This window comes from Melanostigma gelatinosum, assembly GCF_949748355.1.
Source record: "Melanostigma gelatinosum genome assembly, chromosome: 19".
Lineage (NCBI taxonomy): Eukaryota > Metazoa > Chordata > Actinopteri > Perciformes > Zoarcidae > Melanostigma > Melanostigma gelatinosum.
Genome location: NC_136652.1, coordinates 18,343,664 through 18,371,577, shown reverse-complemented (window position 1 = coordinate 18,371,577; position 27,914 = coordinate 18,343,664). Strand labels below are relative to the sequence as shown.

General features: G+C 42.7%; 2 protein-coding genes across 3 annotated transcripts; one reads left to right on the top strand and one right to left on the bottom strand.

Annotated features, from left to right (window-relative positions):
* Nucleotides 1–18,793: 18,793 nt before the first annotated feature.
* On the bottom strand, nucleotides 18,794–22,905 carry slc25a47a (solute carrier family 25 member 47a). 2 transcript variants are annotated; one of them, XM_079290408.1, is made up of 6 exons: nucleotides 22,781–22,905; nucleotides 22,238–22,362; nucleotides 22,087–22,158; nucleotides 20,746–20,925; nucleotides 20,239–20,503; nucleotides 18,794–19,989 (listed from the first exon to the last, which is right to left on the bottom strand). In XM_079290408.1, the coding sequence occupies exons 4-6, from the start codon at nucleotides 20,902–20,904 to the stop codon at nucleotides 19,706–19,708; spliced, it is 708 nt and encodes a 235-aa protein (XP_079146534.1). In that variant the 5' UTR covers nucleotides 20,905–20,925; nucleotides 22,087–22,158; nucleotides 22,238–22,362; nucleotides 22,781–22,905; the 3' UTR covers nucleotides 18,794–19,705. The 2 variants fall into 2 exon arrangements, with proteins under 2 accessions (XP_079146534.1, XP_079146533.1); XM_079290407.1 differs by having other exon boundaries at nucleotides 22,238–22,281; nucleotides 22,781–22,903.
* An 845-nt stretch (nucleotides 22,906–23,750) lies between these two features.
* Nucleotides 23,751–26,866, top strand: LOC306793595 (mitochondrial basic amino acids transporter-like; the record flags this gene model as incomplete). The annotated part of the gene is made up of 4 exons (XM_079291261.1): nucleotides 23,751–23,855; nucleotides 25,207–25,250; nucleotides 25,560–25,643; nucleotides 26,084–26,866. The coding sequence occupies exons 1-4, from the start codon at nucleotides 23,828–23,830 to the stop codon at nucleotides 26,864–26,866; spliced, it is 939 nt and encodes a 312-aa protein (XP_079147387.1). The 5' UTR covers nucleotides 23,751–23,827.
* Nucleotides 26,867–27,914: the final 1,048 nt, after the last annotated feature.

The window sequence follows — 27,914 nt, the reverse complement described above, 5'->3', positions numbered from 1 at the left end:
ACTGAAAAGCGTAGACGTGGCCGTCGATGGCCTCTCTAAGCGTCATATTGAGAAAGTGACAATTCGGTGTGATCGTCAGCCAGCCTTTGACAACGATAGAGCAGGGAGGGTGCCCTGGCATGGCAGATGTGACGGATTATTCAAGGGCTTAAGAAACCGCCTGGTCAACAAAGACATTTGGAAGATAGATCGTTAACCCTTTGATGCGTAAAATCAAACCAATGTGATCTCCCCATGGCTGGTCCCTGAAGCGTACTATCAGACCGGTGTGATTCAGATTTCACGCTGGAAGGCACAAACAATGGAAAAATGTTGGATGGGATTAATGCATTAATGCATAAAATGATTGAATCATTGCTGAGAACACCAACCGTAAAAAAGCTTAACATTGAGTCCTGCTATCGAGGTAGAAGGATTGCTTCTTGCAAGTTCCACCAGCCAGTCAAACAAAAAACAACATAATAAATTTAGGGGGTTTATGATCAGGGCGTGGTATTTTCCTGCCTTTTGGACCTTTGCCAATCATACGCCTGCCTCGTCATTCATTTGCAGATCTCAGGCAACAGAAATGCTCATAAACCTGAAAGGAATCCGGGTGGATGAGTCTGTGCTCGTGTGCTCGTGTTTGTGACTTGAACTGAATGCGAGCCGCAACAGGGAGCAAGGGAAGAGTCATGGACAGGCATGCCATTCATACACGGGGTCACGGAGTCCGCTGGAAACACTACATTACAGAATTATTAGCGCTGTCTGATGACACAAGTCATTGTACATTAAAATGCCTTCATTCATACGCACGTCAGACTAAATCAGATGGATTCATTTCAGAGGATGAGGCAATACCTAGTCCACCTGAGGTGAACCTTTTTTATCAGGCGCATAGTAAAGGCAGCCCTTTAGTGCCCTGGATTTCCCTTTTGAACTGCTGCCAACGTGTGTGTGCCATGACACGCTACATGACCTGGAATGTATCTGGTTGTGCGTGTGTGTACTTTTCTAACACAAACAGCTGTTGCAAGTCTTTTGATATTCCTGTGCGTAAGTGACCATATATGATTTACCGAATCTACTGATTATTTCACTTTCGGGTTCAGTCAGTGTGTGTGTGTGTGTGTGCGTTTGTTTCTGTGCCATGTTGTCCTCATCTGAACTTCCCCCCCTATCAACAACCTCAGCGAGTACATTCTGTGTTTGTTGATGTGTCTTCCGCAATCTTTATCAACCAGTAACTCAAAGTCACCTGAAGTAGCCCCCCCCTCACTATCTACATATCGTGTCGGAGCCTGAAGTGCTCTCAGTATCGCGGAGGTTGATTGGAAATGCTGTCTGACATTAGGAGCAGAACTTCTGTCAAGTCTCTCAGCAAACATCTGCGTCATTAGCGTAACGTTACGGGAACAGACAAAATGGAATCTGATGTAACATATTTTCAGGATGAAACATGTTGGTGTCTTACGAAATTTCAAGGCTTTTTTACATTTCTTTTAACGACTTCCGAATGTCTCTAATTTGTTCATTTTTTTTGTTATTTCTGCCCCATGTTTGCCTTTCATATCATTCATGTTTCGTATTGCTTTTTTAAAAAATGTTGTTACTCACCTCTCGTTTCAGTTCACCTCGCTTCAGTTCACCTCACTTCCTGTTTGTGTGTTTCCCTCCTTGATTAGTTTCACCTGCCCCTCGTTAGCCCTGCACTGACCAGACCTCCCGCTCACCTGTTCTCACTTCCCCTATCAGTCATTCGCTACATGTACCAGTCCGGTTCCTTTGTTCTGTGTCAGTGTGTCGTCGTAGTTATGTGGCGCTTAGTTGCCTGTAACCCGCCTGCTGCACTTTCTGCCTATTTGGAGTTTTACCACCTTGTGACACGTTAATAAATCACTTCAGTAATCCTGTGTCTCTGAGAGGGAATTTGCTGAGGCGGTAAACATATGCTAATATTTACGATTGCCGCTTGCTACTGAAATTAGCAAATTAGCGACTTGCTCAGCAGGAACAGAGAGGAAGACACTGAAGTATCCATTGAAGTATGTCACATGTCACCTCTGCCAGCAGAGGTGACATGTGACATACTTCAATGGATGGATGGAGGTGATTCAATGTCATGATATACCGGTATGTCTGTTGGCAGCATAGAGTACACAAAGTATTTTACACCTTTGCCTTTCATTTCAACACAAAGTTGAGATGAAAGGCAAGGGAGTAACATGTTCTTAATCTCTCGTCCTTAATCTCAGTTCGATGAAGGACGAGTCGGATCCAATAATTGACGGACACCCTTATCTCTGTGAGTTCTACACTTGGTTGTGCAAGCCCTTGTGTCTGGACGTGAACAGACACAAACATACATGTCCAGTAAAGACTGCCACGTCGGCAGGTCATTTGTGAAGATCACATGCTACTTGAAAAAGAATTAGCGAGCCCTGTGAATTTAAATGTCACCCTTTTGTGACCCATGGGGTCAAGATGCATGTATAGATTGGCTCCTGTTGTTTAGCAAGGGCTTTAAAGTAAGCCATTCATGGAAGGGGTAGTTTGATAATTTGAGAAATACTCGTATTTGCTAGTTAGATGAAAAGGTTGATACCACGCTCACATGTTTAATATGTAGTCTGACAAATGTTGTTGCAGGCTAGCTGATTCCCCTTTTCCAGTTTTAATGCTAAGCTAACTGGCTGCTGGCCCCGGCTTCATATTGGACGGACAGACATGCGAGTGTGTTGCTCTTCTCATTTGACTGCAAGCGAGCGAAGAAGTGTATTTTTCCAAAATGCTGTGTGAGTGTCAAGAGATGATTGAAATGTGTATTGTACTTGTCTAGCAGGTCTGGCTGAGTCGCTGTATAAGCAAATACTATATAGATGCACGCATGTGAGGAAATATGAGAAGATGGCAACTAAAGTTGCGTCCCTTGATGACAGAAGACGTCATCAGAAGACACTGGCCAGACAGAAACTGCTGGGTCACATATATATGCACTCCGACAGCTCACATCTACAGTGTCATATCTTTAGTTAGGATATGTCTGAGATGTTCAGATTAATGTCACTGAGGTTAATTTGTAACATGCACTGTCTAACGTTCTTTCCTAGAGCTGTGCCACGAAGAATTCAGGCTCCCCTGCCTGCAAAGGGATCCTAAAGTGCTCACTGAACTGAATGTTGCACAATAATAACCTGTTGAACTGGACTGAAAATACTGCCGGCATAGATTATTTTCAACAGATATCAAACTTTTCCAGCAGTGCACAAAAAGGTGTTCTGAGAATAAGGCTGCGGATGAGTCACGGCGAGCAGCAGACACACATTACAGCGCCCTCTGTCCTCGTTCTGCTGTGATTCAGTTTCGTCACCTCAGCTCACTTTTGCTGGGAGTAAATCTGTCACCTCCTTTGAACTTTGTGGATCCCCTGAGGTCGGGCCTCCCCCTCCAAACCCACTGACTGTGCTCACTGTGCTATGAATCTTCACACTGGCTGGAATGAGGCAGAATCCAAAAGAGAAAAAAAACAACAGATAGCTGTTTATTGATTGAGTTCAACCGCGGTGAACTGCACTCTCAATTAATTGTTGTTCAGTTATTATAACGAACTAATTAACAACGCAGTTTAGGTGCATGTGCCATTCTATGATGTTATGCAATGGCCCTTGGAGGAGGAGCAGCACTGTTATGCCAGGTGGTCTGCAAATGCAGCGGAAAAACAAACCCAATTCTACGAAGACCCCATGGTCATTTACTGAGAGAACATGCTCCTTTCCCGTCCTCTGTGTTCCTCTCAACCCTCCTCCTCCTGTTCCTTCTGTTCAGTCCGGTGGTCACATCCTCTCTTGCTTACTTTTCATGTTTCCTGGTTTCTGGGATTTTTCTGGAATGTTTTACATTTCCCAGAATCTGACAGAGCAATTCCCACGAGTCATTAATATATGTGTTCTATGAAATGAGGACAACGCTTTCAACAACATGTTTGCTCTTGTAGTGGTACCCCGTCATCTGCTGTCTCCCATGCTCCCTCTCTGCTGGTCTTCACTGGCCACTGTTTTTGGACCCAAAAATGGACTCTCTGAGCCAACAGTGAGGACGTGACCTCCGTGTTAACTCCTTCGTTGATGATGATCTCCTTTTATTGATGTGGCTTTCAAGCAATTACATCACAGCGAGCAAACAATTCACCTGAACTGACCCTGGAAAGCACACAAAAGAACTGCAATGGGAAAACACTGACGAGCTCTGATGTAACGCTGTTTTAGGGCAAATACGTCCGTAAAAATGATGCGTGAGCATAATATGTTTCTAAATCATTTTTAGTTACCAGGCGGCTACCTCAAGATAAGTGAAAATTTAAGACAAACTCGCATTCTATCTGCTGGCCAGCAGGGGGCGACTCCTCTGGTTGCAAAGAGGAGTCTGATTGTATAGAATTCTACGAGAAAATGACTACTTCTCACTGAAATGAACACCTCAGTAAACATTGAAAACATGAGTGTATGGTCACGTTCACATGTTGCAAAAAAACAAGATGGCAGGGACCAAAATCCTAAATGGCATTGGGCAAATTGCTGAAATCGAGGCTTGAAAACTGCAGTCTAAAAAACAATTGGTGAAGTCACGATGACCAAGTCAATTTAGGAATGCTTTAGAGCGGAGCTTCCGTGTGATTGACAGGTCACTACCACGCCGTTGTCAGGTCTGGGAGTTGTCCGTGTTTGTGTCTTACAACGTTGACCCTTTCAGAGTGTGTGTTAAGTTCATGAACGTTAATTGTAACAGTTTTGATCGCTTAAAAATGTCCTATTCAGCGTTCAGTTGTACATAGCTCCACTCTCTCTTATGGTTGCAAAAAAACCCCAAGATGGCGATGGTCAAAAACTGCCAAACTCGAGGCTTTAAAATGACCAATTGATGACGTCACAATGACTACGTGCACTTCTTATATACTGTCTGTGGAAGTTACATATTGTAACACTCCAATGAAACTGAAAGGGCATGTTTTGATTTAATTACCAACCAGATTTCAGACATCGTAATGAGGAACGACTGCTCTGCCGGAGTCGAAAAAGAGTGTAACTGATTACGTCTATATGTGCTTCACACAAAGTTGTCACACCTTGGCTGTCTCCAAAATCACTGCCTCATCGAACTGGATTACTAACTTGGGCCCTAGAGCTTACTGCCATTAATATGTTGAATGAAATTACCACTCAGCAAAAATGAGGTCAAGTAACATTTAAATTTGCACAGAGAGTGGAAGGAAGGGGGGGGTTAATGGGGTCCAATGAGCTCATTCTTGCCCCGAGACCTCAGCAGGTTGATCCGGCAATATCATTCCATCATTTGTTACGTCCTCCCTGTAAATATCCACTCAGGGGTTAACTCTATACTGAACAGTAAATTGGGATTTCAGACACGATATGAATCATCACTATGTTGTGTCATCGCTAACAGATGCAATGACGCATGACTGTAATTTCTGCTTCTGCAAAATGTGATGCGTTGTATGGTGGGATTGTCAGCAGAAAGCATTGTGCATGTCATCAAGTACTTTATGTGACATTCAAAGCCAATCATCTATACATGTTAACTACTCAGGAGTTGGTTGGTTGGACCTTTTTACCTTTGTCACCAGAAAAGCGATGTTTTTTGAATCTGTATAAATGCCTCATTTTCTGCCAGATGAACTTTCACGAGAATCTGCCATGCGTTACGAATGCCAGTGAAGAAAAGCTCGGAAAAACATTCTTGCACGTATGCTTTTCCATAAAATCTCACAACTTGTATGTGGAAAGCTGTAATAACTTCTCAGGTGTTATTGAGCTGTCAACCGAGACCTTTGCCGTTCTGAGAGTAAAACACAAGTTGCCAAAAATACAATATTTCAGATTTCAGGCTACCGTGACAGTTTTCAATTGCTAATCAATTGTTGATGCATTTAGTAGTGGCTGTGTGAATGGCAAAAAGCCAACATTGCTTTTGCTGTCTTTTGTGACATCCATCTCCCTCCCACACACACACACACACACACACACACACACACACACACACACACACACACACACACACACACACACACACACACACACACACACACACACACACACACACACACACAGACTAGACCAAGAAAAACGTGACTAATATCATATTTACACATGAGTGACACAAGAATGAAACTGTGTGTGTCAAATAAATGTCAAATAATTTACAAATGACCGAGAAAAGCAATGAGCTGCCGCCACCAGTTCATAGTGGCCTTTGGTCTTGACTGAGATTATTGTAATATTCAAAGAATTTAAACTGACACAGCGTTGTTCTTTTGTAAACCTAGCAGGCTAAACCAAACACACAGATTTCAATCTACACTTCATGACAAATAGATCTATCACCACCCCTTAAAAGTGTCTGTCTTCAGTTTCTCAACTTTGCCTTGTTACATTTTGGTGCTTTTGTCACATCTGCTGAGACGATATGTGCAAACTAAAAAGCTCAGATAGATAGGTTGGGAAACACATCCAACGCAATACCTGCCTCCATACTTCTGTTAACACAGCAGTTCCTGAAATAGTCACAGAATTTGATATATTGATTCGTGTGCATGGACACAAATTTTCTTCTTTTTTTTCGTGTCACTCAGCGCAAGTTTCAAATGAATGTTAGGTTTAGGATTGGGCTTAATATAGGTGTGTAAACTTGGGTTAAAAGTAACCAAACCAATGTTAAGTTTAGGCTTCTAAATCACTTAGGTTGAAGAAAAACACCACGAGTGCAACATATTCGGTAATTTGTGACGAACAGCGGTCTCGAACACCGATCTTGTGGTTACAGACCTGTGTTTGTTTGATCCATCCAACTCCCCTCCTGCTTGATAATATGTAACTAGCTCTGTCTGTGCTGTCACACGGATGCCTTTAATCTGTGTCCACCACAAAAATCGATCCTAATTACTAATTACGTAATGCGTTGTTAACAGGTCGCGACCGTTTCTTTTATATCTGTGACACCGGGCTGGTTTGAAAGCATGTTGTGGGGGAAATAAATCTTGTTATATTTGAATTGTTTGCAGCTGCATTCAATTGGCAGAGTAAACCAACAAGATTTGACCCGATTTAGATTTCGTCACATCTGATCTGCAGGCTTTGAGTTTGATATATCCATCCAACATCAATTTAAAAAGGATTTACAGTATAATGTCAGGTGTAATCTGACATTATACTGTAAATCCTTTGTAGATTTCGTTTAGATTCCCATTTTTTATCAGATAAACTCAAAGCCTGAAGGTCAGATGTGACAAATCGAAATCGGGTCAAATCTTGTCAGTTCAATCTTATCTTTATAAATCCATGTGGCTGAAATCAGAAAGTCCACAATTCCAAAGCAGAGAGTTTTTCCAGGAAAGCAGCTTTCCACAAATATTTCAGGGCACTTCTCAGATATTGCAACGTGTCGTCATGAGCACTTCAAAGCCTTTCAGTCAGCTTCCTCCCTCTGATGCTGATATGAGCTCTAGCCCTTTTCTCTTCTGACATTTTCTTTGATGTCAAATATTCAGTTCAGAGCCAGAAAAACAAAAATTATGAGCGGTTTTATTTTGCAAACTCTCTTAATGTCATCCCATATCCTGCTTTGAACTTATCAATGACTGTTTCATGATGTGAAAGATGTCCTATCATGCGGATGACAAAATAAAATGACAACTTCTATATCGATTGAGATTTAAGTTCAATTGTAGTCTTTTGATCAGCTGCAACATTCTTCAGACGGACACAATACCAAATTAAATCTGCAAGCGGCATCGATCAGCAAGAGTGCTGAGGGTGCTGGCTGGATTGACGCCACCTTGCACTTCCTTGACCATCAGACACTGCATGCACGAGTCAGATGGTATTTCCTCCGCGGAGCCGCCGCCGTGTCGTCGGGTCATTTTGCAGTTTAAACCTTGAATGTTTTGAGTGAATACTATTTTTAAATGTAAGTGAACGCTGCTGTTCACTTCCTGCACGCTTTGAGACATTTAGTCACCAGACTTCTGTCACTTTGGTTGTTCATTCCACAAGTCTGTTGTGTTTCCTGTGTGCTCTTTATTGACCTTAACCAGAACCAGAGCCCAATTCATCGAATTGTTTTTTTTGTTGGCGCCTGCTGCAGTCAATCATTCTCTTAATTCCGATCCTGTAATTTATCATTTTTGTTTTTATAATTTCAAACATAAACACAAAGATTTCTCAGTTTGTTAGATCTGTCTGTCCAAAGCTAATCTTGACTTCTGCTCATTTATGACTTCATGCTCACGGATCTCTCTTGGTTATGGGGAGTCAAAATGTTTTGTCAGTGACTGCACCAGCAAGCATTCATTTAATCCGAGATTAGTTTTAATCAGTTAAGAAAAACTATAGGTTTAAAATGAGTAGATTTAGAATTTAGCAGAGCTCTGTTGCACAAACACAAACTAAACACTGTTCAGTAAATCCAAGTTCAAAACAAAATGAAATACAGTTCTATTGATATGGAAATGCTTACTTCGTCAAATTTAAACAATGAATAATCCTCTAATCTTCTGTGTATCCTAATTTAAGTTGTTTTCTACACTCCAATGCTCTGCATGTGTTCTGGATGCTTCTTCCCGAATGAGGCTTGGGTTGGTGGCCTGTTGCTGGCAGAGTGCTGTTTGCAAAATAAGGCCCTGGTATCTTCAAATACAGCAGTTCGACAAACTGGCAAATTGAGCAATGCAGCAGAGGTTGAATCAGGTCAGCGAGACGAAGGTTCATTGAGCGAGTCTAATGCAAGAGGGACTAACCTCCCAAAACAAATTCATTTAATCAAAGTCAATCAACGTTGCTATTTGTATTTTCCTGTGCCAAAGCAGAATGAATGATGGTGACAATTAGCAATAATAGGGCCCCTCCATTTGTTCCCTGAAACTGAACGCTAGAAACGAAACGACAGTTTCACAGACGTAATAATTGTTAAGTGGAGCAGAGAAGGTTTTGGATCAGTTGCTGACATGCAAATAACACCAGCATCAGTATGATGCGAGCCTGCTGTGTCGAGCCTTTGTATCAGTGAAATGTCGGCTTGTGTGACCTCTTTACGTTCCGGTATGTCAATAACTCCATTGGCCTCATTGCAGGCTAGCCTGGTCCCAGGCATCTGTGACTTTACATTTGTCACGCAGAAACAGAAAGAACATGGGAGTGCATTATTCGTGGTGTTCATTATCGATTGAAATCTAAACTTGTCTCTATGATTCTAATGTAAAGGTCACTTTAAAAAACAACAACAACAAACGCTTCATCGTTGGATGAGACTCAATTCGATTCGGAAGAGGCGACAACCTCCGCTTTTGAAAGTGAAGCTCATGAGGAAGTGCCTTTGTCTTGCATTCTCTCTGCTGACCAACAAGGAACGACTTCTCTGGTTGCAAAAGTCTGTGATTGACAGGTTGCGACAGCTACCAGAGCCAAATACAGAATCTCTACATCACTCCTCCGCAGTCCAAATAGGGTCACTTGTGTTCATTCATTGCAAGAAAGAAAAAGAAGATAGCGTTGGCCAAATCGCCATACTCAAGGCTTCAAAACCATAGTTCATAAACCAATCGGTGACGTCACATCGACTACGTCAGCTTCTTATAAGCAGTGTATGGTCACTCATCCTTGTGCTTTGAAATGATGCATGTGTAGCCACCAGGGACAGGTGAGTAGGGCAGGTGTAACCAATGATTGGTGTAACTCTCCACCCACATAACAGGACATAAACAAAGGCATAGTCATGGCCAGCTCTTGTTGTCTGGGGTCCTACCACTTCCTGGTTTGTGGTGTATGCTGGCATGCATTTTATCTTGTCTTTTGTATTCTATTTTCTGATGCATTTTGTGAAGTCTTTATTATTTTGGTAAGTTTGTTGATGTTTTGGAGAGTAATTGCAATGTTGTGACCCATGCCAAACACGAGTTTTGAATCAGATCCCCTTGTGCGGTCAGAAAAATGAATGTGGCTGACCCCGGTGTTGAAATCATTTCATTCTATGTTAAATGACTTAACAGGGATGAAGGGACAAAGAGTTCAGTCTGTGTGTCAGCGCTGATGTTCTGATGCCAGTCTATTTCTGTAACAGGACTGGATAGTGTGTCAGGATGTGGAAAACAAGATCAAAGCATTCAAGCATACATGCACTTAAGGGAAAATTAAATCATTCAAATGAATGCAATTCATTTTGCCTTTTTCCTTTCAGACACTCAACTGAAGGAGGTGTCCAACAATTGATGCTCCATCTGCAGTGTCTGTTGTCTTCCAGGCTTTATGTAACTGTGAAAATGATGCGTTTATGTTCTGGGAGATTTCATTCAAATAACAGAGATAAGAAGAAAAAGACTGATGTAGGTTGAGAAAGACAATGACGCACTGCAGTATCTCGTACCTGTTATTACTCACAAGTGCATTGCATCATTATGATGCATGACCTCAACAAGCTCGTTATCATCTGATAATGAAACTTGAATGTATTTTCCGTATTGTCTGAACCACAGTGTAATACTGTCAACAATGTCACTTATCTTTACCTTCTTCAGGGAGATGGATGGGACTTCAACAGTTGAATCTAGATGCTTTCTATCACAGCTGTAGTTAAAAAAAAAAAGTCGGGTACAGGCTGTGTGTACAGGCTGCGTCTTGGAGTGGTGGGTTAGCATCCGATTCTCATGTTTAATGAGAACACATTTTTTATGAGTTTAAATTTAAATCACCCATTAAAAATATATTGATATGTAAGTTGTGCAAATGTACAGGCTATATAGAGGAAAAGCACTGCAAATGGTATTATCTACCAAACCAGCTAGCTATTCATGAACACTTTTAAAAGTCGTAAAAATGAATCCAATTGTCCGAATGAGACACACAGCATATAGATATCACTCTGAACCCTCATCGCGTTCAGCTCTACTTCCTCTGCCTCTCTTCTTCTTCCCTCTGCTTTACTCTGTGAGTTGGTCAACTGGACCACAAGACACAAAAGAGAACAAAGTTCTGATTTATAATCAGGGTGCTTTTATTCTCAGTATTGGAAATCAGTACTTGTACTGACTTGAATAAAACCTGCTACTACGAAAGATTTTTACTCCAGGAAAGAGGTAAATTACAACACAGCTCAGTCTAACAAGAAGACGATTCACCATTATAAGGTGGCTCAGCAACAACAAAGGCATGGGAATGCACAACCACATCATGAGCTCACAAGAAACAATGGCAACAATGTATCATTGAGTGTCACAGCAAAATGGATGCATTTGGAGAAGATGTGATATATTCTGTAATTAATTGGGCTCAGGACGTTTATTTTGATGTTGAGTGGACGTCTACGTCAAGCAGCAGTTGGAAGCTGAGCCGATGGGAAACAAAAGGTTGTGGCCTCATGTGATCTTCCAAAAGGATACAAGGCTTCTTTGTCAAGAAGCCCAATGTCCTCCTGAGCTCTGCTAGAACTACGGGGTTCATGAGAGTACAGCAAACCACCCCTATCACACCTGCAGGGCTCCCACCAGACGCCCCCCCCCCCCCCTTATTATAAGTCTGAACAATGTCCATCAATAGATTAGTCAATCAAAATGAAATGGTACTTTCAGTTCTTCTCAGTGTTCTTTGAGAGACAACCGAATACTTTTAAGATAAAAACAAGTTATTTGAAGATATCACAGTGGACATTTATGGAGAAAATATACAACAGATTCAACGATGACAAACTGTTCGTTGAAGCCCTAAACTGTAAGGATTTGCTGTGAACAAAGACTGGTCAGAGCAGTCCATATATGTAAGGACAATATATACTTGTCCTTACAACCAACCCACATCCTTATGAAAGCATGCTTGTTTCGATTTTATCAGCTTGAACATTTATTTAAGCCCAAAGAGGGATTCGCCTCCGTCCTTATAAGGGATTGTTTGTTTAATTTGTTGTCCATACTTAACTTTCAATTTTAGAATTATTGCCAAGGTCGCTTTTCTTAGCTCTTGTCACAACTCCAACAAAGTGCGCGGTGTACATTTTCTGTGCACTTTGAACGGCTTCGCCTCTTGAGTCAGACGTTACCGTCCAGGAACCAGTACGGACGTGACGGTTCAACCCAGAAAAACACAAGTCTTGATTTGCTCACATGTTCATTTTCCTTTTAATGATCTTGCAGGTGCACGTATGTGTGAGGTCACATAATCACTAGTGGAGGTCAGAAGCATTTTGTATATCAATATATGAAGCAAATGTTGTTATGTGTAGAGTAATGTCATACTCCAACAAGATTGCAACATGAATAATACATTTGTTGCAGAGGATAGAGGCTGAAGAGGCCGACAAGTTCTGCCATTTTCTGATCTGATGGCCAATTAGAAAGAACGTTGAGCGTCGGCGCCTCACAAAACATTTACAAACGCTCATTTTAATGATTCACATGACTGTCTTCTGATCTGCCGCAGATAACTTTGAAGTGGGTTTGGACACGAGCCCATTGTCCGGCTGAGCTCTGTTGGAACCATCCACCCTTTCCCCACACTGTGCAATGTGTACTTATGGTTTTTAGGAATCTTGAAACAAACAGCTCTCTCTCGTATCCAGGTCACACCCGGTCTCACTCCCAAGCTGTCAAATAACGACGGTTGGTCAGTGCCCCTTCGTCTGACATTGACGCACCTAACTAACTCCAATATAAACCCATCCGTGTGAATATTAGACGCTCAGAGCATCTGACGTAGTATAAAGCGGAGGAGAGGGGGGTCAAACAGGACTTTCGTGTCCTGTGTGAAACTAAAAGTAAACATTGACATCAATCGTTAGCCATGCGAGTCGTTAGTGTCGTAAGTCATGTGCAAATGGGAAAAACTGGGATATTCATGGTCCTGGGCTCCCCAGGTCAGGACTATTTGACTTGTTTTTTTGACTGGGTGATTTGGTATATTTGACCAATCAGGTGACTCGCTTGTCACCCGCTAGTCAGGCGGGTTCGAAGCGGCTTCGGCCCACTGAATAAGCATTGGTTTGATGAGTTGGGAGTTGGGAACACTTTTAATGAGTAACATGTTCACTCTGACTAAGTTGCCTCTGATATTGTAGTTCCCCTGTCATACCCATATCCCAGTTGTTTCCTCTGTGAGCGGTATAATCCAATGAAGTTTCCAGCACATCATTTTTGTGTTCTATTAATTAGCTAGAAATGGGAAAACAATCTATGTTGCCAATTATGGGAAAAAAATCGATGTTGTAAATTATGCATAAAGTTTTTTGTTATTCTGCAACTTTATCAAGGTCGGTTTACAAATCTACAGTCTGATGTTGCTGAGTTTTGACTCCAGAGAAGATGTAATCATTTCATCATCTTATAACGTCTGAGCACATTCACAACATTACGCCGCAAAGACTGTCCTAACTAACGAGGGAAATGTGGAATTTATCTCCAGCTTATCTGGCTCAACACATGGTTTTAATATTTTGAGTTTGGTTTTCTTGCTCTCCTCTGCCAAAGTGTCATCTGAGTCAAGAATCTCCTGCCTGTTTGTGTGCGCCCTCCGCCATTGCACCAGGCTGTCAGAGGGAGTTGGCAATGAGAGATGCCCTCATCAAGACTCGCTCCCAGCGCTGCGTGGCGGCTCCCTCCATTCACCCCTCTCTTATTCTGATATCCTATTTCTGTCTTTGCTTCTGCTTCTCTTCCTCTTTACTTCCCCTCTCTCTTGTCCTTCGCTTGCTGCTGTGTTTCCTCTGTTCGTGCCTCCTCTGTTTTTTTCCATGCATGCTCATTATCTTGTCTCGCAAAAACAACGGCCTTCCTCCTCACTAATCTTCTCCCTGTTTCTTCGTGCACTCTGCAGACTCTTGCACGGTTCAATTCAGTTCACTTTCTCAAGCACTTCCCTTGGCCTGTTATTGCTCCTTTAAACAAAGACTGGTTGCTGTGGCAATCAGTATTACGATCAGTGTGTGAGGTCAGGCGTAGTGTGGATTCCCTCGCTCTGTGCATGCAGCTATGGGTGGCTTGGCTTCCTGGTTCACAAGCGCGTGCAACATGTGGAGTTGTGGAAGGTGATTCCGGGTAGTGATGATCCAAGGCACTCACTGACCCGATTAAGCACATGGGAGAAGTTAGTCTTCAGAAATCGCCTTAGGTTTAGGCAACAAAACTACTCGGTGATATTTAGGAAAAGATCAGAGATTGGGTTTAAACAGACAGGCAGAAAGCTCTTTGATCATTGATCCACATCTTTTTTTTTGTTCCAGTTTCTAACATGTCCCTCGGTTCCTAATGCAGATTCCATTTTGCACATTTTTGCGTGCAATCCTTATCAATTGTAAGCCTATTTCATTTCTCTCTGTTAACTAAAGCCTGATCATTCTGGGCTCCGTTTGGGAGAATTCTTATTCCGACGAGCCAATGGCCCGCTTCCCTGCCTTGCCTCCAGCCTGTGTGCCATCTGTTATCTTGTATACCAGAACAAATGACATGAGGCTGAAACAGTCAACAAAAACTAAAAGAGGACTACACGTCACCACCGTCTTGCATTGTTAAGTGCTGTGTGATTGCTGGACCCTCACCTGTCCCTTGTGACAGACATGAATCAACAACAAACTAACATATCTTGGTTGTGCCTTTTCTGGACAACGTTATGGCAGAGACTGACTTGACCCTTACAAAGCTGGAGCCAAATGAACATGCAACATCAATAAGGCTGCTCCCAAATGACAGTTGGGGTGAATTCGTTCCAATCACATTGGCGTTCCGACAGTTTTCTGCATTGTACAGCTGTCCTGTTGTTTGGGTCATTTATACAACTCATTTGATTTGCCACAAACTAATTTGTTTTTTACTCCAGAAAATCGAGTGATATGTTGCATGCAATCTGTTGATGTGGTCGGAGTATGCTTTGAGCACGCTGTTTGATACAACATGTTGACTGACCACATCTGAAAGCAAAAAATGTTTCAAGCTGTTCCTGATGACCGCAATCTAAGATGGGGCGAAATAAAATCATGCATAGCAACACATAACAAATCTATTGGGCACATGCTTGCTGTTCATCACCATTATGTTATGCACAAATCAGATCGCAGTATATTTCTCTGTAAATGAGACAGGGTTGGGCTCTCATACCTAAAACTCTTCTAAAATGTCGAATGTAAATCATAGATTCTCACTCGAGTCATATGAGCTTCAGCTTCTATCCATGTCGGGATCAGATTAATTGCCAAGTCAGTTTGGGATTTGCTCCAGTGTGTTGGTGCACAACAGTAAACATAGAAAGACAACAAAAAAAGCAAACGCTGCAACAGTCAAGAAACAAAGTTGACAATAAAAGTATGAAGAAAAGTAAAATATATCTGTTTTTAAAATGAAGAGCTGTAAAGTTGTGTGCAGGGGTGTGAAAAATATTCTCCACGGAATGTCAAGTTCACAGCTCTAAGGATAAACACAAGAAACCAAATCCCATATTTGAATTCTTACATGATGTTATGAAGTGCGACTGCACAGGACGTCTCCACAGAGACCTGGCTCAGTGCCAGCGGCGCAAATAAAGACATAACTAGAGTGGTGATTAGATGTTACAGGAAAGAGAAAGTAGGTGTTGTATTGATTGATGCAAACTTTTTTTCAGTGCTGGAGAAATTTGAGTGAGGGTCATCGGGATATTTGTGCTGGAGGGAATACGCGAATCCCTATTATGGGTGCTTACTGCCCCACCTCTGTAATGGAGGTCTCAGGAATTTATGGTGAACTTATGGATCCTCTGAGTTGACCCGATTTGAATTAAATCTGTCTCAGCTAATGTCCAAACCATGCAGACCAGTTGAGTTGAAGAATTTGGCTAAATCATTTTTAGTAGATCTTATTCTGGAAAACAAACCACAACTTACCACAAAACCACAACTTAGCCCTCTATGTTGTATAGCTTGTTGATAGTTTGCGATCACATCAAAACATCAGTTTTATACATTTTGAATTCAACTTTCTATCTGGCGTAAGTCTTTCCATATGCAAACTGCCTCATGTGGTTTCATTGCGTGAAGGTGAGATCTGAACTGGTTCCCATTGTATGCAGCTGGATGCTTGAATGAGTTGCTATGGCTTTTAATAGTTAATATTTAATAAGCAATCGATGATTGTATTAGTTAGTATGTCTCTGCCCAAATAAATACATTTCAACAGCTGTGATTTGTTCTTTTTAAAGAGGAATTACTTTGATTTTCCATTTAAAATCTATTTTGCTCGTCATTAAGCAGTCCTTCATGGAAGGAACAAGACAAATGTATTACCCAGCGGAGCATATCAGGCAGATTTGCACTGAGCATCAAACTGATTTATTCAGTCTGTCCTTACCTCTTTCCATTTGCCACAGTTGGTTAGTATGAAGTACAACAGCGCCCCCACTCACCCACCTCTGTCATCACCTCACACGTCCCTACACTTGTTCGTCATCATAAGAATAACAGTTCATTTTTCCTCATTCATGCTGCCTTTGTCACTCTCACCTGATGCAAACTGATTTTTCTATTCAGATTCATGTAAAAATACCTATTTCTATTGGATGAGTTGGTTATTTTGGTTAGTTTCTGTCTTCTTTTTTTTATCATTTTGAACATTGTGTACTTTCATTCAAACCCCACTCATGTCCTTGTGTCATCTTGCAATAATTGGGCCTTTTTTTCAATGTTTTCTGTCAAGTTCCTTCGTTTCTGTTCCTCTCCTCCTCGCTGTTACCCTTCCATCTCATCCCTCCCACCCTCTGCCATCTTCTGCCAATTGATGCCATCTGAGGTCGCAGGCCCAGGTCCCCCGGAGCTGCACATTTACCCAGCAGCACACGTCACTAACAGGGGAGCGCAGAGCTCCCAAAATAGCCCAAACAGCAATTGGTGAATGGGGGCCCCAAGTGGTAGTTGCAGAGGACCGATTCTGACAACGAAATGAAGCTTTCCAACATTATGTGAACGCCATTTAATGAGTCGCCCTCCTGGTTGATTTATCATGCGTTTGTGCACTTCTTTGTAAAGACAGTTGGAATTCGTAAGATTTGGAATGAATTAGAGTGATAATTTGGGCCTATTGATGAGGGCTTCTATGTGATGCCAGAATATACAACATAGGCCATTGAAACGTACACTGTGATACAGTTAAAAGACATGAAAGTCATCACTGACAAATATTACAAACAGGACACGTCTCTTGCGTAGGTTTTACTTCATCCCTTGGAGCATGTTTTGTGAGCAAATACAGTCACACCGAAGCATGGCAAACATGTTGAAAGAATCTGTGAAAAGGTGTCACTTAATTCCAGTCATTACTCGACCAACCGGCCTGTGAATTTATTCAATGAGATCTCCAGATGCATGCATAATTGCAGGCTGGTGTTGCATAAGGGGGGGAGAGACATGCAGTGTTTAAAAGCAGCTTACAAAGGCAACATTCAGGGCTTGCCTTGTTACACATCGCAGTCCGCAATTCCTAGAATTTCAGCAAGTATCCATCCAATCGTGAAAACGCCTGGTCCCTGAAGCCTGGCGGACTGAAATAAAAAGAGTTCCGATTCAGCAACAGCACCGTATTATGTACGGCCAAACCGTTTACCCTCGCAGATCAAAGGCTGTGAACTACACAGAAAGTCTGGCAAGTGTTCTTATTAAGACCAACGGATCTTTACAAGTTGTAAAACACGTTCAAGATTATGCAGCCAGTCGAACAATAAACAACAAATATGCTAAAAAGACACTCCTTTTATGTTCAATTTGTTCTTGTTTACAGTGTGTAATCCACAGGCCTGCCACAGAATAACTGAAAACAGGTCTCCTCTCACCCAATATGACCCCCATTCATCCAAAGAGTAAATCTGTTACTCGTGAAGCAATTCAATCATTACAGTTGAGTTCGGGACTTCATTGCACTCATGGCGGGGGGGGGGGGGGGGGGGGGGGATAAGCATGAGCTAATTACACATGTATAACAAATTAAAACATAATTTAACCCATATCTCATGTGGAGTTCATAACTGTGAGTTCACACAACAGGTTCCCCAAATGCCGAGAATTGGAAAGAGAGATGGAGTTGTTGGAGTGATGCTGTCTGTGGGCCGCTCGGAGCGTTGGCACTTCACTCTCTCAAGCAGCTCTTCAAATGTTTCCTGGCTGTGGATGACATTACATTAAGGTGGTGTCCAACTCGTACAGTAGATGGTGGTAGAACCCCACAGAACAGATTAGCACAGTGCACGTAGAGCTATGATCCGTGCAACCACACAGGACACATTCAGCAGCGCCTGTAAACAACAGGGTGTTCGGGGGCCTTGTTGTGAAGAAGTTCATTGTTTTGTGTGTATGTGTCTATTTCCGTCTCGTCACCTGAATACTTTATGATTACGTGTGTATATCTGTGTCCCACCCTCAACTGGCACTTTACCATTCAACATTGTGTTATATATCCACAGTTGTACACATTTTATTTCCATAAAAAAACATTCATTTGGTTTCGTCCTGAGGTGAGGGCGCTGTGCGCAGAACACTGCTTACTTCCTGACTGCTGCATTCATTTCCATTTACAGCTGTATTCATAATATAATCACACAAAGATCCTCGAATCTAATATTTATCAAGGCTCAGGTCGTAAAGAGAACGCTCTTATGGTGCAACGGGGAATATGTTGGGTTAGTGACGATAGTGCAGTAATAAAACAGAGATGAATACAGCATTTCATTATTTGGTTTAAATTCCTTTATAACGGAAGGCACAATATGCATTTTCATGACAATCATACAAATAAATAAGTGCTTTTAATAACAGCCATTTCTACATGTCATTGCAGGGTGAACACAGGTGTAATTATTGACAATAACTACGGCTCATTTGCATTTTTCCCCCGGTAGAGGAACCCTGATTTCACTGTCCCCCACTCTGAGACCAAACCTTTATCCTTAAAATGTCTGCACGCCACTCATCATTACTTCAAACTTCTATGAATGTTTGAGAGGAAGATGGAATGAAACAAATAAATATGCGCCGTCTTCTGACGACAGACAATCTGCTTTTACGGTGTGTAACAGTGATAAACTACTTTACTGATCATCCTGAGTCCACTGTTTCTTCTTATAATTTTATTAATTGAATAATAATTTCATAAATCCAGTTCATCAGTACTCAAAAGAAAATATCAAGATATGTTTTATTTCAATTGTCCAGCTTCTCCATTTTGCCACTGAGCTGGAAGTGAGTCATGGATGATCTAATATGTATACATGCAGCGAGGGACTGGACGGATATCACAAAGTAAAGTGTGTGTGCAGCAGCTCATTCATCAACGCCAGCCTCGAGGCCTGAAATGGCTCTTGAATGCAGTCGAATACAGATATGTTTCGGCAGTCGAAAAACTCTTTGAGGTTTCTGGCGAAAAACTACACCAGTCGTGCAGAATGTTCTCTTCTCATAAGCATACAGCTAAAGGAGAAAACAAATGTAACAAGCAGGCCAGGGAGGCCATCTAGTGGTGAAAGGCTTGCTGGTCCAACATGACTTATTACTGACAAATAACCCCCTGAGCATTTTAGAATACATTACTCGACCTAATTAAATATTAAACACGGCTGTAAACACAATCCTTCCATGGAAATACGACATACTACATGTCTTTGCCCTTATGTATAAACGTACATCCCCATTACAATCAGAATATGAGGCTTTGAGAACGGGGTCAGTGAGCGATATCCCGGAGAAACTTGGTGAGAGCCTCGTACGTAACAAACACCACCATGTTGACGGGGAATGCGCGCAGCCAGTTGATGCCTAAGCTCTTGAAGAACACCCCGGCACCCTCCGACCTCACTGTCTCAGTGATGCAGTGAAAGAAACCCTTGTACCGCCTCTTCTCCAGCGCTCCGTCCATCTGCAGGCGCGCCTTGATCACGTCCATGGGGGTTGCGAAGGTCCAGCCTACTATTCCTGCTAATCCACCGGCCAGCATCACGCCACTCCAACCTGGAGGAGGTTAAAAGAAAGACGCTGAAGTTAAAAAGGGATACACTGACATTTAAAATGTAAACTTCTCTTTTTAATCCTGAAGGACATTGTAACATAAAGAGGAAAGAGTTTTGTTATCTGCCTTTAAGCTGCCCCATGAAGTGCTTATTGGCCTCCTCCTCCAGGATATGAGCTACTTTACAGCTTATGCAACATTTTCAATTTAGATCAGATATTTTCAGAAAATGCCGTGTTGACTTCACTCACTTGGTTTGTCCTTGCCGCTGTCTGTCAGCCATTCACAGAGCGTTGCGTAAGTCAGAAAGTATGTGGCGTACGACGCCGTGTCTCTCAGCATGAGTGGGAGCGCTCCTCGGTAAAGGCCCCTGAGACCCTCCTCTTTGACAATGCTCAGCAGACAGTGAACTGGACCTCGGTACTTGGGTTTGGGCGTGCTGGTTCCTCCTCGCTTTGATGCCGTCTGACACTGCAGACGCACTTTCACGATGTCACCTGGAGACATCACTGATGTCTGTCGGAGGCAGATCAGGAGAGATGCAAAGGCAGAAATCTGAGAAGCGGATACCTCAAAACATGTTTAAATAAAACCGCAGAGCTATAAACATCTGGGGATACGTTGGAAAATGTATTTTATTCGTGTTTTTGCTGGCATATATGCCAAGTATACACATGGATGTAATCGATGCATTGCATTTGCTTTCACAGCCTCAATTGCAGGTGGACTGAAACACCTTTTGTAAAAATATCTGTTACCTGAGCCACCCCCGCCGTCATACCAGAGAGGAAGATATCTAGTTTGGTGTTTGGACCATAACCAGCTCCGCGCGCCTGACTCAGACATTGCAGGCAGTTCCTGTATGTGCCGAACACCACCGAAGAAGTCATAGAGATCGTGATGAGGGGCAGGGTCATGCCTTTGAAGAAGCCATGCACCTAATGACACAAAAGAGAGAAACCAAATGATGAACCACAGAGACGACACAGCACCCGACTCCCCATCTGTCACTTGACTTTGCTGTCGGCAATTAAATTGTCTTTACATTCTGATGCGAGCTAATTGGCATCCAAGTCCATATCTAATTTGATAATAATAATAATAATAATATTTTTTATTTGTATAGCACTTTTCAAGCTGGGAGCACAAAGTGCTTTCCATAGACAGCAGATCAATACCAATACAAAATGTTAAAAAAGACTGTATAAAATAAGTTTACAAATGAATCATTCCGAAGCATATAAGGTAGGACAGGTGAAACTATTGTAACAAACTTAAAATCAAGTTTGCACAAGAGAGCTATTTTTGAAAATCACCCTTAGACCTTAACCTGGACTCTGGAACAGCTGGCAGGCCTAACCCAGCGGATCCGAGTGTCCCTTTTTGGACAATAGGGAGTTAATAGTTCACTGATTTATTCTGGCGCCTGGCCATGCAAAGCATTGGAAGTAATGATGAAATGGATTCTAAAGGAAATTGGTGCAGGGAGTGCAGGGAGGCTAAAATTGATGCGATGTGAGAAGAGTGTTTGCTCTTTGTCAGCAGTCTGGCTGCAGAGGTTTTGCACAGTCTGACGTTTGGCTACATCTCGGGCACTGAGAAAGGTAAACAAGGCATTGCAGTAGTCCAGTCATGAGGAAATAAAAGCTTGAGTAATCTTCCCTGTATTAAAAAGATCAAATTTCTCTGACTTTAAAGAGGGTGTCTGATGATGTGCAGACACCCTGAATAATGTTCATATACCTCAGCAGGATGCTCTTGACCCCCTGGACCATGTGTTACTGCGAGGATTTCTCACTTTGTGTTGATTCAAGCTGTCACTGTGGACGAAAGGGGGAGTGTTTCCGAGCACCAGAGCCCCTTTAGAAAACCTCTAACTTTACTGCAGCAAGGGTCTTACAGACTGCTCCACTCAGTCCTGGTTCTGGTTTCTCCCGTACCAGCAATACAGCCTGGGCCTCCTGTAGCGTGGTGTCTTACACAATGCTTTATACACACTTTATACGCATTGTTCTTGCCTCTAAACAACTTGTCAGAGTCATTTGACAACATTTAGTAGCAGGCACACTTGATATGTCGTCTACACCTGTTCCACTCACCCCTTCTTTTGAAAATGTCGCCGCTACACACTGCCATATCCCGGTGAACTGTCTCTGGGTTTGGATCCGGACCTAACAAAAACAAGAATGATGTAAAAACGACATCAATTTATTATATTCTAATCATTTATGATATATACAAATAGTGTACCTTCACAGTGTCCAGAGGGTAGCCCACTGCAACTCCACATGCTCCTGTGTGTCCAGAGGAAAGGGAGCATCAAGGACCCAGCAGAAACACAGTGACGCACAAGGTTATGGCCTTCAACTGAAAACCTGTTAATAATGTGCAGCTGTCAGGAAGACCATCTTCATCTCAAACATATAGCCTTGAAAACACAAAATAAGCAAATCTAAGAAATGATTTTGAGCTGAGTAACGTGAGACCGAACGGTGTTACCCCATGCACGTGAGATACTTGTCAAGTGTGCATATGACAGGTGTTTGTCAAATACTACTCCTTAAGTTCTTCAGGCTACATTTACAGGGTACAGTACAGATATACCATGTATAAGAGGACATACAGAACCCGTTTTACAAGACACATGACGTCACAAGTTAACGTCACGGTTAATCTAATCTTCCCATAAACTGTCAGTGTATCGGTCCATGCTAATACCGTAGCTAGCCATTTAGCAAACACATGCCTGCTCATGCTAACTGACAGTAATTACAAACTAGCGTCAGCTGTTACCTGCAAATGATCCAGACACAAAATCAACGACGTGCATCCTGTCAGATGGTGACTGACCAACAGATATTGTTCAGATGTGAGCCCATTCTGCCTCGAGTGTGGATCGGTAACCTTGAATGTGTTGCTGTTATGAGACGTAGCAGGGGCTTACTGGACGAACTGGGTCGTCACATAATCGTTGGCCCCGCCTTGAACCGAAGGCAGCCGAAATACATCACGGTCAGCGTAGGCAAGTTGTGGATATGGCGTACAACAACGATTAAAGTTGAACAAAATACACCATTTTACCACTGCAATTATTTCATAATGAACCACGAAAAAACGCCACTTTTCAAATCATTTTCAGCGGAACTGTTAAAGCGTATTGCCAGGTATCATATTGTACAATTTCGTTATGATCAGTACATAAACGTATCGAACACATTTGTGAATGACGAGCCGTTTGATTCAATAAACACGGCTCTGGGACAGTCCATTCAAAAGCAAAACATCACGAGCGCTATGACGCATTTCAACACTGGGAGCCCTCTGGTGGTTAAGCAGCCAATGAATGACAAGCATTACGTCCGAAGTGGGGCGTCGGCGTCATTGCTTCACTCTGATTGGATAAAAAGGCCGGTAATTCCCGCCCCTCCAATAATAAATTCCTTCCGACGCTAGTTTGCGTGCTATAGAGAAGAAAAAAACCGGTGATAAAGACAAGTGTAGAGGGTGTCCGCTTTGTGAGGTCGGTGAACAGGAGAGGATTGAGAACAAGCTAAACAATACATTGAAAAACAAAATATAATTGTTGGCATTTGTGGACTGTCAGGGCATAAGAACGGGACTCGGAGTTAGCTACGCTAGCTAAATAGAGACTAAAGGGAAGTGTCAGTTAGTCTATTAAACAGATTAAACAGCGAGGGACGGTGACTGTCAGCTGCACAACGAAGGAAACTGGTTTGAGAAACAAAAACAACGTTTCACAGAATTGCTAAAGGGCCTCTTCAGTCAACGTTAGGTAACGTGATATTTAGTCCTCCAGCTCGGTGACGTTGAAGAGCGGTGATGGACTTCGTTGCTGGATGCATCGGAGGTACGTTAAGTCTCTGTCAGCCCCTTTTGTCCTTTTGTATTTTGTTCGATGAATAACGTTCAAGTTGACATATAGCCAAAGTTGATTTGAGACGCTGTAGCGTGCCCCACCCCATTCACAGACCAATCTCATGCTTTATTTTCTTAACAGAGACCTGGCTTGGCAGACAAATGGGAAGCTGGTTGTTGCACTTTAGGACGGCCTAGTTTGTGCTTAGTTCAAAATAAGTTTAGCTAAGTGGCATCACGCTTGCGTTCATGTTCAGACATTAAAAGATGGGTGACACATTGGACATGGTGATGCAACACCCTCGTCTTGTTTTCCTGTACTTGGATCGTCCCAGTGCACCGAGGTCAATGACCTGTACTCATTGTGTCAAACACGCCTGCTTGTGTTCCTTTCCTGGCTTACAGCTGGGACTCATTCCTGATTGGCTCTTTTTTTTTACAAATGGGGCAGGTGACAAAGCAGCTTCTTATGACGGATAAGCTGGCCGTGGTTTGTTTACTGTGGGTGACACAGATGTTGTTCAGCCAGTAATTCAACTCTTTGTTTACCAACTTGTGACGGACATATGCCACTGTTTTCATTGTTTGATTTAATCATTACATCTGTCAGGAATGAAAACATTTGCAGCATTAGATGTTATTAACCTCCTTGGAGTGGAAGATATACAGTAGATAAAACCCTCTATGTCATTTATATCACAATATTGATATATTATATTGTGATATAGTACAAAATCCATTGAAAGCCATTATCTGACATCATGATCTTATACAATGAAAATCTGTCATAAAGCCGTCTTGCTCATTGATTGGCATCATTGTCGGCAATGATCAAACGCATCCATACATAGCTACCACACTATTAATAGACGGTATTGCAAAATGTCAAATTTCTACGTGACCTTGCCTGTCAAAACCTAATGCTGTCATTCCTTTGTTTGTTGATGGGCTAGCTCTTAGTGTTGTTTGTGGTCTGTCCAGGAACTGTTGTCGGGTTTGATTACAGACTGAGATGAGACTTCAGAACGTTTGCATGCGCTGCAAGATTCCCGGTTATGTAACGTTCAAAGGCACTCTAACGGACGTTTCAGGGGGTGAGGTCGGCCCAGCGAGCTGGCTCAGGCTCAATAAGGCAGTGTTACCCTGGAGGAGATTGCAGCACACTCTAATATTACACAACGGTGCCAGCAGCAAGAGTTTTATTGTCCTTTTAAAGACTGGTTTAAAAAGGCCTGATGTGGTCCAGATCTCTGAAAAGAATCAGATAAACTGGAATGTGTAGAAAAAGTCACGGTAATGAAGACTACGTAGAATATGTTCACAGTTGTTTCCTTTGTCTCCAGGTGCTGCTGGAGTGTTGGTTGGACATCCATTTGACACAGTCAAGGTGGGGAAATGCTTTCTTCTAAGGCACCATGTCACTACAGAGTTTAATAAAAATTTCATAGACCTTTTTAGGTAATTCTCTGTTAAAAAAACCTAAAAACTGAAACGTTCCATTAACTGTTAGACAGATATGTCAGTCTGTTTTCAACATATGTATTGAATGCCTCGTGCCAAATGTTTTACATCGAGTTGCCATGTCGTCACTGTACATTGTAGATGGCCAACCGACTTCTTACTCCCTGTCCTCTGTTATGGACTGTTTGTCTTTCCATGGTTACTTTAAATGATCACTGAATGTCTTCTCTTCCAGGTGAGGCTGCAGGTCCAGAGTATTGATAAGCCGCTGTATCGTGGGACCTTTCATTGTTTCCAGTCCATCATACGGCAGGAGACGGTACGTGGATTTATTGCTAATATATGCACGCAGTAATATTACTGAGTGACTAGGTATGTACAGTATGTCTGCTTGTTAAGCACGCGAAGGTTTTCCTGTTCTTTCTTCAGGTCACTTATTGTTATGTGGCATCTACTTTTCTGTGCCTGTTGCTCACGATGACACCTATGCAATCGCTTTGTTTGATATAAACTAACTTTAGCCAGGTCCAGCCACCATGGCTGTTATTATGGTCTCCAGTTAAAACATTGCATGCTGGGTAACCTTCTTTTTCAAATTATGAGCACAAAAGGTGATTTTAAAAACATTTTATCTGTTAAATAAGTTATGTGACATCAAACCGTTAAAGTAAGAACCTAAACGTTTTTGTTTGTTTAAAAACATTCTCGTGATGGGTAAAACTATCTTGTCTAATGCGACGTCTCTGACCTCCTCCGCAGGCATTTGGTTTGTACAAAGGCATTGGATCCCCCATGATGGGCCTGACATTCATCAATGCCATAGTGTTTGGTGTTCAGGGAAACACCATGCGGATGCTGGCACATGACACCCCCATGAACCAGTTTCTCGCTGGTGCAGCAGCAGGTGCTATCCAGTCTGTCATCTGCTGCCCCGTGGAGTTGGCCAAAACCCGCATGCAATTGCAGGGCACCGGAGAGAAGAAGTCCTCTAGGAAGTTGTACAAGAATTCCCTGGACTGCTTGGCACGCATCTACAACCGGGAGGGTCTACGGGGTGTAAACCGAGGCATGGTCACCACGTTCATCCGCGAGACACCTGGCTTCGGAGTGTATTTCCTGTCCTACGATGTGCTGACGCGCAGCATCGGCTGTGAGCCGGACGACCGCTACATGATCCCCAAACTGCTGTTCGCTGGGGGCATGGCCGGCATCGCCTCCTGGCTTTCCACCTACCCGGTGGACGTGATCAAATCGCGGCTGCAGGCGGACGGGGTGGGTGGAGTCAACCAGTACAGCGGCATCGCCGACTGCGTGCGTCAGAGCGTCAGGAGAGAGGGCTACATGGTGTTCACGCGAGGCCTCACCTCCACGCTGCTACGAGCCTTCCCTGTGAATGCAACGACCTTTGCCACCGTCACCCTCATCCTCATATACTCTCGGGGGGTGCAGGAGGGACCTAAAGACTGTGAGGCGGTTCAGCCAAACCACCACGCACAGATACAGCAGCAGGCCCAGCAGCAGGCCCAGCCCTCCAGCCTGTGAAGGCACTTTACAAGCATGGAGAGACAAAATACACACAAACGCTTTATTACTGTCGGACTCTGTCTCGCATCAGACCAGTCATTCCCTATTTTGAGTCAAATAACACCCGGTTTATATTATATTTACTTTCATGTCAAAAAGGAAACCGGTTTTTAACAGCAGCTTTTATCTGTAAGACACTTCTGACGTGCCACTGATCTAAACTAAAGGTGTGGCTGTAGTGTGCACAGTCTAGAGACACAGGTTGATAACTCTATTACTCATCTGTTGAAATGTGCAGTGTTTAACTCTCCTTGTACATATCATTGATTTACCGCACTTTCCGGACTATAGAGCACACCGGTATAGAGGCCGCGCCAGCTGATTTTTAAAAGAAAAAATCATTTGTGCATAGATAAGCCGCACTGGTCTATAAGCCGCAGGTGTTCCCGTTGAACAGCAAGATGCTTTCAACAGTACTAAAGTTGTCTTCTATGAACATCATAACATGTCGCTAGCTTCTAAGTTAATTTTAACATTACGGCCAATGGGGAAATGCTAACCGCGATTAGCATTAGTGAATATATAATATATCTTTGTACATCTTTTTCATGCAGACATACTTGCATTACAGACTAAGGTCTCTCAAGGCTACCAAACGAAAAGCAATGAGGCAATAACTGTTGTTGCGCATAGCTCTGAATAGCTGTTGTGCTAGCAGCAACTGGCCAAGCCAGTTAGCCGTAAATGCTATTCAGAGCTATGAGCAGAGACGATCAGCTTTTTCTCAAGTCTGCCAGTGGATCCTAACAGTGTGAAAGAATCCATCATCACCAACGGGTTCTGAAAGGTGTGTGTTCAAGGACCCAAATGCAGACTCGTTCAACCTTTTTTGTTAACAGTCCTAGTGAGGTAGGTCAAAGGTACTTCATCCATATTGTAGCGACCCTGTCAGTAACAGCTGGTAGCAGAGGGGTTGCTGGTAGCAACTGTTCTGTGTCGGGAGCTAGTAAATGTTGTGTTCGACCGGAACCGGAAGTTGTGGTGGAGAAAAGCTACAGAAGCCAAC